This window comes from Lytechinus variegatus, chromosome 13 (genome assembly GCF_018143015.1).
Source record: "Lytechinus variegatus isolate NC3 chromosome 13, Lvar_3.0, whole genome shotgun sequence".
In the NCBI taxonomy this organism is placed as follows: Eukaryota; Metazoa; Echinodermata; class Echinoidea; order Temnopleuroida; family Toxopneustidae; genus Lytechinus; species Lytechinus variegatus.
In genome coordinates, this window is record NC_054752.1 from 21,463,544 (window position 1) to 21,478,567 (window position 15,024).

The 15,024-nt window shown below is 36.2% G+C and overlaps 2 protein-coding genes across 2 annotated transcripts; both read left to right on the forward strand.

The window, feature by feature from the left end:
• The first annotated feature begins 3,250 nt into the window (after window positions 1-3,250).
• On the forward strand, window positions 3,251-4,921 carry LOC121425958 (trace amine-associated receptor 7h-like). The gene is made up of 2 exons (XM_041622087.1): window positions 3,251-4,218; window positions 4,774-4,921. Exons 1-2 carry the CDS (start codon window positions 3,251-3,253, stop codon window positions 4,919-4,921), a joined length of 1,116 nt encoding a protein of 371 aa, XP_041478021.1.
• Window positions 4,922-9,856: 4,935 nt separating this feature from the next.
• On the forward strand, window positions 9,857-10,975 carry LOC121425959 (delta-type opioid receptor-like). Its single transcript, XM_041622088.1, has one exon. It carries the CDS (start codon window positions 9,857-9,859, stop codon window positions 10,973-10,975), a length of 1,119 nt encoding a protein of 372 aa, XP_041478022.1.
• The last annotated feature ends 4,049 nt before the right edge of the window (window positions 10,976-15,024 follow it).

Genomic DNA, 15,024 nt, shown 5'->3' on the forward strand with positions numbered 1-15,024 from the left:
CTAAGTTATACTGTCTTCCAAGTGATACGAAAAACATACCCGGTCGCGAAAAAATAAATTGTTTTAAACTTTCCTTGTGGATGAATGTTATGTAATGTGTACATATCTGTGATGTATAATCCTCTGTAACAGGCGCCCACTGAGTCCAGCTAATATTATTTACTACATTTTGATAAAACATTGATGGAATATTATGTTGAAAGATTTTGTGAATAGCAATGGTATTTCTTCCTGTATATAGTATCAGTACTAAAAAATGTGACTAACAATTCTGAATCAGTAACGAAATACAATAATGAAGACCGATGTGTAAATGTTGTGATTACTTTAAATAATTTCAACCTATGATGAAGTTTATTCAATGTAATTATTCTAATCTTTATGAGCCCCTCGCTATCATGGTTTATCAAATTAATGATTGTCTTTAATGATTACAATCCTGACAAAACGAAAACAAGCGAGATTTGGAAAAAAAATCAAGTCAATTTGCATACAGTAATGTTTAAACTAAATGTATTGCTAATTGTGAAATGTGTTGACAGTATTGACTCCATGTGTGCCGATGTTCATCATTCCGAAAGTTCATTAGTCTGATGGATTCGGTATGGACAGGAATTCGCAGATCCGAACACTGATTTTGTAGCATGCGGAAGTCGAAAAGAAAATAGAGTATATTATTTCAAAGTTTCGGAAATCATATTAATTTCGTTATTATGACGAGGTCCGTTCGTCCGACATTATAATTTCGTACTTTGGTTCAAGGACTCTGTTGTTCCGTGCCTCTGTAGCGGTGTGTATTAGAGGGAGATGCATGGAGATTGAGTATATCCTGGTATTTTTGTGTTGATTAGTTATCTATCTATTACGTTTGTATGTGAATCTGATAGTTTGAATATTTGTTTTTCGTCTGTCTTTTTTAATGTTCATTTAGTGCCAGCAGATTTTTTACAGAAATAAATATTTTGAACCTGAACCTGAATAAAGACTCTAAAGTTAATTAGATTCGGCAATCCGTAAAGACAGTCAATTTAATATAAATTGGCAAAGCTTATTTTTTGCCCCCCCCCCCTCCGAAAAGAAAAAGGAAGAAGAAGAAGAAGACGACGACGACTAAGAACAATAAGAAGAAGGAGAACAAGAAGAAGAAAAAGAAGAAAAGAAGGAAGAGGAGGTAGAATAATGCCAAACACTACCGATTCTATTTACGGACATCGTATTAAAGGGGAAGTTTACCCGGAAGAAAACTTTGTTGGAAAAATAGCTGAAAAAATTATAAAAAATATTGGTGAAGGTTTGAGGAAAATCCGTTAAAGAGTAAGAAAGTTATTACAGTTCAAAGTTTTGGATTTGTGACGTCATAAACGAGCAGCTGCCCCATTTGTTATGTAATATAAAATGCATGAATTTCAAATTTTGTATGGTTCCTGGTGACTTAATTTTGTTTTCTATTCATGATCGGGTGTGAAATGATTTGTCTATTGATATACAAAAGGTACAGTGAAAACCATTTTCAATTTTCTGAGAAAATGACATTTCATTGATTTTTTACCATTCACTATGTAGGAATGCTGCTCGCATATGACTTCACAAATCAAATCATTGAAATTCTAATAACTTTTTAATTATTTGATGAATTTTTCTCAAACCTTCGGCAATATTTTTCATTATTTTTTTTTGCTATTTTTACAATAAACTTTTTCTCAGGGTGAACTTTCCCTTTAACGTCAATGAAATCCCTTATAAGATTTGATGGAGATATAATTTATATTCGCACCAATCAAATATCAAGATCGTAAAGCAATTTAATGACCTTTTTGTGTTTAGATGGTCCTATACCGTTTTTTGCGTGACCCAACCTCCTTTTTACTGAACTGATGCTAGCGAGGTATGGACTGCACTTTTCCATTTTCATGTCAGGTAGTTGTCAATAGTCAATGCACATCCGAATAAAAAAATCATTGTTCTGATAGGACATGATGTTTTTATAAGAAAATATGCATTTTGTTTTATTTACACTAATTGCCTATTCATTTAAGTAACAATATTATATTATACTCTTCAGGTTTAAACTTATTTATGATAAGTCAGAATCAAATTCATTACAATAAGATTGTAGTCATTCCCATAGAGCATGCAGAGTTAGAATTCTAAACAATTTGAAGAACTTAAAAGATCATTGATACACAACGAAATTCATCACGTGGTATTCATTGGGGATACCGCGTAAAAATGGCACAGGATTTATACCAAATTCGTAAAAAGTGATTGAACGACTTTGAGTAGTGCGACTCCTCAAATACCACAGTGTTCCAGTAAAAGTAAAATAATACAAGGATTTATCGTTTCAAAAGCCTTCACAAAATAGATAAATATCTAAAACAAGATAAATATCGCCATTCTTACCTTCTTTTGTGTTTCTTTTTTTAAAGGAAATGTATAGTATGGCATTAAATGGTTCAATTACTATTCACAAAATATAAAAGCAATTCGCAAATTATGATGGTGGAAAGTCTAAATAAATGTGTAAATCGTGTCGTGTTCCCAAGGGATAGGTCTTTGGCCCAACACTATTCTTGATAATTCAGATAATTTTGTGGAAATTCTTCTCTTCGACTTTGTGCACATAACTGAAACTTATTTCATACATTCAATTGTGATGAACGCAATTCTAAGTATGAATGTGAAAAGAATGTCAACGCGGTGAAATGCAAATAATTTGAAAATGAATTCAAATAATACTCAATACATTTCATTAAAATAGCAATCGAAAATATGACATATCAGAGCAAGTGAATAATTATCGCAATGCAATGTGTGAAACATTTGGAATATCGAACCCCCAGAACAACGGACGTCAGCAGTTTTAGCAGTTGTAAGTCCTTGGCTTATTCTGTATGTTCTGCCAATAGTCAATAACACCTCCGTTTCTCTCAGATCTTTTTTCTTTCGAATATTGTGGGTCAGCTTAAATTGTGCTTTTACCACCATAAATATATGAAGAATGCTGACTATCATACCCATAATACCTTTATAAGTGAATTAAGTTATATTCATTTTTTAATTGAAAAAAAAAGTTTATTAAAATAAAATATTAAAAATAACGATGTATAGAGCTAAATATTACATGTATTTTTTTTCTCACAGGAGAAGAATGGCACTACACCACGTTTTCACATCACTGATCTGCATCTTGTCATTCTCTAACTCCTGTTATTCCACTGACTTCAACAATGACAGCGATTCGACTTACATGACACTAACCATATCCGTACTCGAAGAAGAAGTGTTCACCGAGATCCCCAACATCACAGACGGTTCAATTGAAGCAGAGCGACCCCATGTTCCTGTCTGGATATGGCATGAATTCAAATTCCGCGACTGGTACCGATATTTTCAACTGCTCTTCGGATGCGTGGGTGTCTCCGGTAATCTTCTAGTCATCGTGGTTCTTTACAGCAGACGCAAAGCCAAAAGCTCTACCGATACACTCATAGCGGCACTGGCAGCGGCCGACCTGTTGACATCCCTCATTATATTACCGCGTCCATATCTGCTAACGACGCCGTATCTCTGGGTGACGAAGTTTTACTGTTACCTTTTCGGTACCGACGCGCTTCTCCGCACCTGTATAACCGCGTCAGTGTTCACCCTGACCGCGTTATCAGTGCAGCGGTATACCGCGGTAATATATCCGATACGTTACCGCTTCGCGTTTACCAAGTCCCGCACGGTGATGTACGTCATCGCGCTGTGGATTCTCTCCGCGGCGATCACAACCTATCTGGCATTTTTCGCCTACGTGGACCCCGTTCGGTACCTTTGCTCCTACAAACCTCTTCCACCGGGTGTTCAGATTCCAAGCGCGGTGGCTTATCTAACCGCATCCTTCCTCGCTCCTGTCATGATCATGGTGGTCACCCAACTCGCGGTGGTTCGCCGACTTCACCGAGAAGCTGATAACTTCAACAAAGAAAGCAGCCGATCGGATGAAAGCGATCCGGCATATCGCCTTCGAATTGCTCGCAATCGTGTCATTAATCTTGTTCTGATTGTTATCATCACGTTCCTCCTCAGTTGGACACCAGCTCAGCTTGGATTGCTGATCACGCAGATCATCATCGTAAGGGGAAACCAACTTCTTGATCAACATATCTACTGGAGCTTCGTAGTCGTGGCTTACGTCAACTCGTGCGCGAACCCGATCATCTATACTGCCAGGTATACATTATATGTTTATCATTTCGTTTATTCCCAGTTGAAGAAATCAAGCCTAGATCTATACTGCTTTTTGTGTCATAACCATGATATTATACCTCAAGAGAAATTGTAGACATTTTCTCCAAAGAAATGATAAGAATCCTTAACTCAGTTTTTGATACTCATCGCTTTAAGCATTGTACCAATATTAAATGAACATATTCTACTAGGCCCCCTACATCAAATGTTTCTTTAACTTAAGAGAAGCAAAATCATGAAATACTGGCAGGTAATCAAAGACTATATAATTCGTAGGCATATCCAGTGATGAAGCACATACCTTCGAGTGCATGCTTCCATGGCAAATAATAAATCAAGTGGAAGCTTTTAAGGTACTCACATCGACGTATTTTTTTTGGGGGGGGGAGGGTGGGCGTTGATAATTGGTTCCGAAAGGGCGACATAAATTCGACGTTTTATGGAAACAACAAATAAGAATATCTAATTGTAGGCCTATTAACCTCACCATATAATTTGATACAGTTCTAGAATACATATTCTAATTTAATCCAACAGGTATCCTCAATTCAGGAAGGCGGTCAAAGACATGTTCAAGAGTAAACGTATTGAGCAGCGCCCTCTATTTGACCAAGACGAAGGAGATGGTACCACCAAGAGTACCGTTCTTTCCTCCACGGTATCCGAAGACAAGAACACAGTGTGAATTACAGATGCGCGTCTTTTCTTTTATAGAAAATTGAATCCTTGAAAAATTCAGGAGAGGATCAAGATGAGGCGGAGGAGGGGAGTGCAGGCGCATTCATTCTGTAAAATTAGACAATATAACGTCGCACCACGTAGAATGCTTTCATTGCGCACCCGGTTAAAAGGATTACCTTTTTTTGTCGATTTTTTTTTGGGGGGGACAAAAAATGCCCTTTATTTGAAGCGATGACATTTATTTTTTTTGGGGGGTGCCTGTATTTTAGCATCCACTTCGCACACGCTTTCTATAATGCAGATATAATCTCTTAAGTCAAAAGCCCTTTACATAAAAAGCAGCCTTTGTCGAAAATGCAGGGAATGAAAACTGCAGTGTCGTCCGGCACTCTGGACAAGAGACATGTTTGCAATTTTTCGTCTGGTCCGAATCTTAAGAAGATTTGCTATCCCGCCGCGGTCCAACAACTTTCGACAGCAGTGGCGTAACTACGAGGGGGCATGGGGGGCACGTGCCCCCCCAATCGGCTGACCAAAAAAAAATGGGGAAAAGGAGAAAAAGAGGAAGAAAGGAAGAGAAACGTAGTGGAAAAGAAGACATTATTGTTCATTATAATGTTATATTATATCAAACATTTATTTTCATAACTTTATGAAACATAATTTGCATAGGGCCTATGTCTTCATTGTTCCTGGTGCTCGCATTGTCTGTTTACCGAGATATATAATATAATATAATACTATAAAACCTCCCGTTTTCAAGTCAATATACACCAAACTGCCAAATGTATTTCCTCGCACTTCGAGTTATTATTGTTTTATGTACAATAGTGTGCTTCTTTTTCATGACTACTTTAAAGTGATGGCCCCATTTAAGGTCTTAATATAAATCATTTCCTGTCCGTGCTTACGTTCGCAGTAGTGGCTTTGTGTAATATGTCTGCTCTCCATGAATTCGTAGAATCAGTGCTTAAAATGCCCCCCTTCAGGTCTGAATATCAAAAATTTTCAGCTCGCGCTTCGCGCTCGCAAGATTTGATTAGTGAGATGGGTATGTTAATCATTATTACAAGTGCTTTATGTGCATGTTTAGATGTAATTCTAACAAAATAAGCAAGCGCTTATGGGCACTCGCATTAGATGACTATGGTGAGATATAGTCCTTATAATCTTCCTGTTTGGAGAGTCAATATTTTAAAAAATTTCAGCTCGCGCTTCGCGCTCGCATTATTTAGCGAGACAGGTACGTATCATGATTACAAAAGACTGATTATAATGTCCCTATTTAGGTCTGAATATCAAAAAATTTAAGCTCGCGCTTCGCGCTCGCATTATTTGACCAGTGAGATACATATCCGTTTAATGGCACTGTCCTTAAAATGTCTCTGTTAGGTCAGTATACCTGGCAACTGGGCGCGCTTCGCGCGCTCGCGAAGTGACTCAAAATTTTTGCTGGTGCCCCCCCAATGCCGTGACCCACGGTACGCCACTGTTCGACAGTGACCTCTAAATCTGACCGAGACAGGCCTTTTTCATAGATTCTGAACGTACCAGAAAGCGTTTACGAAATGGATGCTAAAATACGCTAGTTATGGACTCCTGACGCTATCACGATTACAGTCACACCAACGACATGAACGAAACCGTCTCAAAACCGACAGATGGTATGTCATTGGTTACACTAAACGTAATGTCGGTCGGTTTCGTCAGTGTATATGACTGTCAGCGAACGAATATGCGTTCGATGATGCTAATATCCATGATATCGTGTAGGCCTATAGAGTGACTTCCAAAATATTATTTATTCACATAAAACATACCTCATCCAATACAATCCCAAAGTCATTTGATATTGCACCTTTCCTTTCGGTTGCAAAGCGCTGCGAACACACCTTTCCATGTTTGCGCCACTAATCAATAATTAAACACCTCAATAAGATCAGCTTAGACCATGCAATTTATTTTCCTTTTTAGCAAAGGAGGCTGTCATGCACCAGATGAAAGAAATGTGTAACACTATAATTCATTGATGTAATATTATTTGGTGGTTTTTTTTTTAGTTCTGCTATTATAGCATTAAGCTTTAATGATTTGCATTCCTTACGTACACTTAAAAGGTCAATCCACTCCAGAAAAGTGTTGATTGGAATCAACAGAGACAAATCAAGGAAGCATAAAGCTGAAAATTTTGAAACTGGATGCAAAATAAAATTAATTATGACATTTTCCTGTTGCCCTTATTAGTTTTTTAGCAAGCAGTTATATCCATAATCGTTGACATGAAGATGAGATATTCGATGATGTACCTCACCCACTATTTGTTTTGTTTGTTTATTGTTTGAATTAAACAGTTATTTCTTTTTTGTTTGTAGATTTGACATTAAGGACTAACTTGACTTAACCATAAACTGTTTAGGCAACAGTAATACCACATTTTCAAGGAGGAATAAAACTTGTTTTTTTTCACGGGACAATGAGGAGAACATTTCACTATAATAATAAACAAAAGAAATAGTGTGCGGTGATGTCATCATTCGCCTCATTTGCATACCAATCAAGATGTAAATATAACCGTTTTGTGAAATTAAGCGAAACAATGTAATAACTTTCTTATTTTACATCCAATTTTGATGAAGATTTTCAGTGTTGTGCTAGTTGCATTTCTTCTCTTTTATTTCAAATTAACTTTTTGTTTTTGTTAGGAAGGACTTGTCCTTTAACAGTTTCATATATTTTCAGCATTACAAGATAGGACATGTATTATGCGAATATAAATAAAATAATATTCTGAGATATTTGGGTCGCCGTGTAACAAAATGATGTTTGGACATAAAAAAACTACTAAATTTTGAAAGTAGACATACACATAGAGAGGCTCTAAAATCCATTTGTGAGAGGAAGTACGTAGACACGTAGAATGTGATACATACGTCAGTGTTGTGAACAGCCACACCTGCGAAACAGGGTTGAGATCGATTAAAGTTCTTACGTTAATTCCAATGTCATACGATCGATCGGTTTGGAATCGGTTTTGTTGTTGTGACTGTGCATTAACGTGACCATTAAATAATAGTTATGGGAATCAAATGAATTGATGCAAGGTCATTTAGGTAGGATTTTTTTAAATTGATCCCAAGGTCTTATTTCATCGTTTTTCCTCTCTTAGTGACTGTTAGGTTGCTATAGATGTAATGGTATTTATGTTACGAAGGTGACACATGAATGAATCGGCATATCATTATGCTATTCCAAAAACTATTCAGAATTCAGTGAAGGGACGGAGAGACTACTTACGTTTGATCTGGGGCCCGTTGCAGAAAGAGTTGCAATCAATCGCAACTCCCAAAATCATGCGCAACTCTGGTTTTCAACCAATCAACAGCACGCATTTTTGACTTGCGATTGATTTTTTGACTTGCGTTTAAACACAACTCTTTCTGCAACGGGCCCCTGGTGATGATAGGGAGTTTCCGCTCCTCGACACACGACGGATTCCAGAACACAGTAAATGTATTAAAAATGTCCGTCAAAGTGCAACGAACAGCCGGGAGGTCTTTGTCGTTAATTGGTGAACCGGTACAGCCGTTTCCTCCTGAGTTCCGGAGCTGACGAAAAATCGCAAATATGTCATTCGTCAACAGTCCGTAAGGACGAAGGTGTTTTGAGTGGTTTTGATTCGCCAATATTCGACAAAGTCTTCTTGGTTGCCCTTTACTACGAAGGCCATTTGACGATACGTTTTCTATGTTGTTGAATACGTATAGAAGAGCGAATAATCCGAAACTTCGCAGTCGAATCAAAGGGTGGCCCTGCAATACATTTCGATTAATATCAAGATGACTTTATTATTAATAAGATGCTTTGATCAATTCCATGTTTCCATCTTGCATGTAATAAAGTTGCAACGTTGTTTGAATCATTGTCGTATTAATTCGTCGTGTTTATGCCCCGTCATACATCACTTTTATTATTCTGATACTTCGTTCTTACTTTGTAGATATGACTTTTCTTTGCTCCATAAAAATATTTTTATTTATTCATTGGGTTTTTATTCGTTACCAAAGTATTAACAGCCTATTCCCTAACAATATTATTCAAGAAGAATTTAATGTTCTATGAATCCTTTACGAATGTTTATCATCACCATTTATTAGATACACTAGGAAGTGGGCGGAGCTAAGATATTTTTGATAGTCGTACCATGAACTAAAAATGACATCTTCTCACAGACTTGACAATTCCAATATCGCATTTTACATTTCATAAAAACTATTATTTCCCACATATCACTTATGATGTCATATAATTATAGGCAATATGTATATATATATATGCTGTCGACGTATATGATCATGGTTATGAGAATTAGATCCCCCTGTTAATAAATGATTGTCTAACAAATAATAAATCATTTCACTAACTTTAAATACCCTGACAGGGATATTATTTGTTTATGATTTTTAAGCGTATTCATCAAATCTGGTTACCTGTCAACGAAGCGATCTGACAACTCTGACAAAATTAAGTTCCAGTCTTTTTAAAAGAAACCATTCATAAGCGCTGTTTGTTCTTCCAATCTATCAAAATGGAATAGACTTTGTTTGACAGCTACCTAGGCGTTTTATCAAAAGTAGTATTGCCTCTGGCCACTTCGTAATGACAAATCTGCATCAACGAGATGCAAGACTGCTGGCTTTGACGTGAAGTGAAACCCATTTTTGTCCTTAGAAATACAGTACAATGATTCTCAAGCTTCATAGGTTTCATATCAGACCAATCGATACTGTCGAATGAAACTATATAAATCTCAAACTCTAAGAAATGTCTCTTCACATGTTGTCTACACGTCCTGATGAGACGTACATTACTTTTCTTTTCAAAGTGTCCCTTTTCACTTCAACTTCTTAAATCTGTTTGCCTGATGATTGAGACTAAGACAATGGCTCAGTGGTTTGAAGAAAACGTGACTTTTATGATGACAGAAAATGAGACTTCAACTGATCTATTGCCATTTTCTACGTTAATGGATGGTTATCCAACCGTTCGCCGAGATTACGACGGGGTCGTAGCGCACTGGAAGTGGTTTCCGATGCAGTGGACCTGGTGGAACATTCTTCAACTGCTATCTGCCATACTTGGAATCTTTGGAAACCTTCTGGTGATGTTGGTCTTGTACAGCAGACGAAAGGTTCGTAGATCTACCGACACCCTCATTGGTGCTCTAGCCTTCGCTGACTTCTTAACCTCCGTGTTCCTCGTTCCGCATCCACAGATTGATACCTTACCAAGTGACGGGTGGCTGTCTCAGGTCTACTGTCGTGTCATCCACTCTTCCCTTGTCTTGTGGATAGCCGTTGTTGCTTCCGTATTTAGCCTCACAGCAATATCCGTGGATCGTTACCTCGCTATCGCATATCCATTCTTCTTCATGAAACACGTCAACTCTTCTCGCACCTCTATCTGCATCTTGATCATTTGGGTTGCTGCATTTGCAACAAATAGCTTTCAGATTGTTGTAGGTTTTGCGGCAGAGAATACATGTGTCGTCGCATTTCCGTCACAGAAGGCTCAGTACACGATCGGCCTTTTTGTTTTCATGATAGAATTTATCGTTCCAATTACGGTAATGATCTCAACGCAGACAATGACAGCAATTATTCTACATAGGCAATCTTTTCGTTTCCAGGAAGGTAGCTCAGTCAATGACCGTTCAAATGCTAACCACATCGCCGCTAGGAAGCGCGTCGTCAGTATGCTTCTGCTCGTAACAACGGTATTTATCTTCTGCTGGGGACCTGATCAAACCTTTTTCCTGATGTTCAACCTGGGGCTTCTCGACATCTCATTCTTGTATGGCCCTCTTCATCGATCTCTTGTCGTCCTCGCTTTTATGAACTCATGTGCCAACGTTTTCATATACACCATTCGTTACCCTAAATTTCGTCGGGCCATATGCGATATGTTCAGGAGCGATTCTAAGACATTAGTTCCTCTTTTCGGAGAAGTCACTAACCCTAAGGATCAAAAGAGACTTACAGCATCGTCGTCCAATGTCTAAGATATCTTGTTGATTGAAAATTGAAAGATGCACAAGTGAAACCCCGAGTGATGTCACCACCGAACAAGGCTGTTCATAGTCATATTATAAGTTACAACAGGACGGTGATCTCCCCTTCTTAGTTTTAAAATGCAAGCGGCTTGAACTGCAACTTCTTGCGGGTCTTCCTTATGAATCTCGAGCATTTTCTCATAAAAGGGCCACGCCTTCTGTAAAAATAAAAACCTTGGATACATTTATATTCTCATGTCACAAATTGATTTCGAATGAGTATACGCTAAAAATTCAGATTTGTTGGAAAAGGGTTAAACATATTTATAAAAGAAATGAAAATGTATTTCCTTAAGCCAGATAAAGTGCGCATAAAGGAGAAAAGTTGATTAAAACTTGATATGTTCTAAAGGGTTCAAACTGTAAGGTACAATTTAGGAATAAGGATTGCATCTGTTCCTGTTGAACAGATGCATGATCGTTTCTGGGGTCGAGGGCCATTGCAAATGCAAGCTTTTCGCCAAGTGACTATACCGTACTTTCTGAGACCGATGTTGCGAGAGTAAAGGTATTTCTGTTTAATCTTCTGTTTTTAATTGATTTATGTTTATATGTTATTTATTGCCCCCTCCCCGTTAAAAATCTTCCGACTTTGTTTCAAATTTAGGAAAAAGTAACTTTGAAGAAATAAAATTCCTGTGCCAATAGCTTGGCCTATCCCTTTTCTCTCTGCGTGTACTACATTTATATCGGAAAGAAAACGAAGGAACTTTAAAAGCAATGACAACATTTCAACCATCTGAAGTAGTTTTGTACCAAAGAATATCATAGTGGTACAACTATCTTATTTTAGATTTTAACATCTCTAACTATAACAAAATATGACGATTCCCATTTCATGACTTATGTCAGTCTTCCCTGACAAATGTTACGAAAATGCAGGAAAATAAAACTGTTTCTCTGAGATTATAAGAGAAGAATATGTCATGATAGTCCAGGATAGAAGAGGCGTAACCTTGTTTTTGTTATATATACAATATTTTTTTATGTTTTTTTGTCAATTCGAGGGTGCTGATTACGAATCTGAATGATGCCACTCGTGTAACCTTGAGCATTTTCTGCAAATTGGCAAAATCCAATATGGCCGCCAAAATATGCAAATTACCCATAAAAATCCTAAAATTGTCCGCACATTAGCTACGAAATGCATGAAATTGTGTGGCAGGAGTGAGATACTCTCTGAAAAAATAATTTTTGACAAAATATTTATTTTCCTGATATTCAAAATGGCCGCCATAGTCCATTGTATACTCTATTATGTACAATACATGTATGAATAGGGAAAAATAGCTTTCACAAAAGTGAGTACTAAACTGCAAAAAAATCGCGATGTATGAACGAAGTGATATATGGAAATCATTATTACTAACGAGATATATCATTTATTATATCATAAATGGGAAGATTTCTGTATTTTGATATCTAAAATGGCCGCCACTGGCCCAAACATTATTGCGTACAATGGCAATGGGGGCCAAAAAAATTCACAAGAGTGATCACTTAAATGCATATTATTAAGATTAAACGAGTGGAATACTGACTAAAAACATAATTGTTAACGAAATATATTATTAATATGCCATGTATTTGATGAGTGTTGTATTTCGATATTCAAAATGGCTGCCAAAGGCCCTCAAAGTATTATGCACAATGGGAAAGAGGGTCAAAGAAATCACAAGAGTGATCACTAAGATGCATATATTTGTGATGAATTAATGGGATTCTTTTTGAAAACATATTTTCTAACGAAATATATCATTCAGGTTTAAAGTTTGTGTTAAATACTGTATTTTTACTTTCAAAATGGCCGCCATAGACATTAACAGTATTATGCACAATGCAAAGTGGGAAACCAATATGATTACCATAAATGCAAGTATTAGTGATCTATGAGTAAAATATTGTCTGAAAGCATAATTTCTATTAAGAGAAATCATTTAATCTGCCAGTTAGGTGAAAAATACTGTTATTGGAAAGTCAAAATGGCCGCTACATGCCCTTTCGATATTATGCACAATGTGAATGGGAACAAATTATTTCAACAGAATTTGGCTTTGCTTGGCCAAATGGTGATGTATGAGTGAAATATCGTCTGAAAACATGATTTATACCAAAATATATCATCTCTTATGTAATTTAGGTGATAAATACTGTATTTCAACATTCAAAATGGCTGCCATATGCCCTTTTTATGTGAACATTATTTGTCTACACTCAAATTGTATATTATACGATAAGGGCCTATGGTGGCTATTTTCAATTAAAAAATGCAGCGTATATCACCTTAAATACACAACATTATGATATATTTCGTTAGAAACCATGGTTTTAGACAATATTTCACCCTTGCATCAGAATTCACAATATTATAGGCAATATTTAGAGTCAAACAAAGCCAAATTATGTCATAATTATATGTCCATTGTTACAATGTACATAGTACTTTTAGGACCTATGGCAGCCATTTTGGATTTCAAAGTACTTTTTTATACCTCCACAACCAATATGTGATGTATTTAGTTAGAAATCATGTTTAAGACAATATTTTTACTCGTATATCACAGTCATATGCATTTTATGATTCTCACTCTTGTGAAAATTAGTTTCTCCATTCGCATTGTACATGATAAAATAATATAGGGATTATGGCGGCCATTTTGAATGTCAAAATACAGCATTTATCACATAAATGGCATATTAACAATGATTTTTTTTAGTCAGTATTCCACTCGTTAATCTTAATAATATGCATTTTAGTGCTCACTCCTGTCACTTTTTTGCCCCAGCCATTGCCATTTTACATAATACTCTTTATGCCACTGGTGGCCATTTTGAATGTTGAAATACAGTATTTATCACCTAAATTACATAAGATATGTTATATTTTGTTATAAATCATGTTTTCAGACGATATTTCACTCATACATCACCATTTGGCAAAGCAAAACCAAATTCTGCTAAAATAATATGTTCTCATTCACATTGTGGATAATATCATAAGGGCCTGGCAGATTAAATGATTTCTCTTGATAGAAATTATGCTTTCAGACAATATTTTACTCATAGATCACTAATACCTGCATTTATGGTGCTCACTCCTGTGAATATTGGTTTCCCACTTTCCATTGAGCATAATACTGTTAATGTCACTGGCGGCCATTTTGAAAGTAAATATACAGTATTTAACACAAACTTTAAACCTGAATGATATATTTCGTTAGAAAATGTTTTTAAACAGTATCCCATTAGTTTATCACATAATATATGCATTTTAGTGATCACTCTTGTGATTTCTTTGCCCCACTTTCTCATTGTGGATAATACTTTTAGGGCCTTTGGCAGCCATTTTGAATATCAAAATACAACATTCATCACATACATGGCATATTAATGATATATTTCGTTAACAATTATGTTTTTAATCAGTGTTCCACTCGTTTAATCTTAATAATATGCATTTCAGTGATCACTCTTGTGATTTTTTTGGCCCCCATTGCCATTGTACGCAATAATGTTTGGGCCAGTGGCGGCCATTTTAGATATCAAAATACAGAAATGAACCCCTTAATGACATAAGAAATGATATATTTCGTTAGTAATGATGATTTGCATATATTACTTCGTTCATACATCTCGTTTTTTTTCCGGTTCATTGCTCATATTTGTGAAAATTAGTTTTCCCTATTCATATTGTACATAATAGAGTATACAATGGACTATGGCGGCCATTTTGAATATCAGGAAAATAAATATTTTGTCAAAAATTATTTTTTCAGAGTGTATTTTACTCCTACCACAAGCTTTCATGCATTCCATAGCCAATGTGCGGACAATTTTAGGATTTTCATGGGTAATTTGCATATTTTGGCGGCCATATTGGATTTTGCCAATTTGCGGAAAATGCTCAAGGTTACACGAGTGGCATCATCCAGATCGTAATCAGCACCCTCTAATTGACAAGAAACCATTAAAAAATATTGTATATATATAAAAAAACA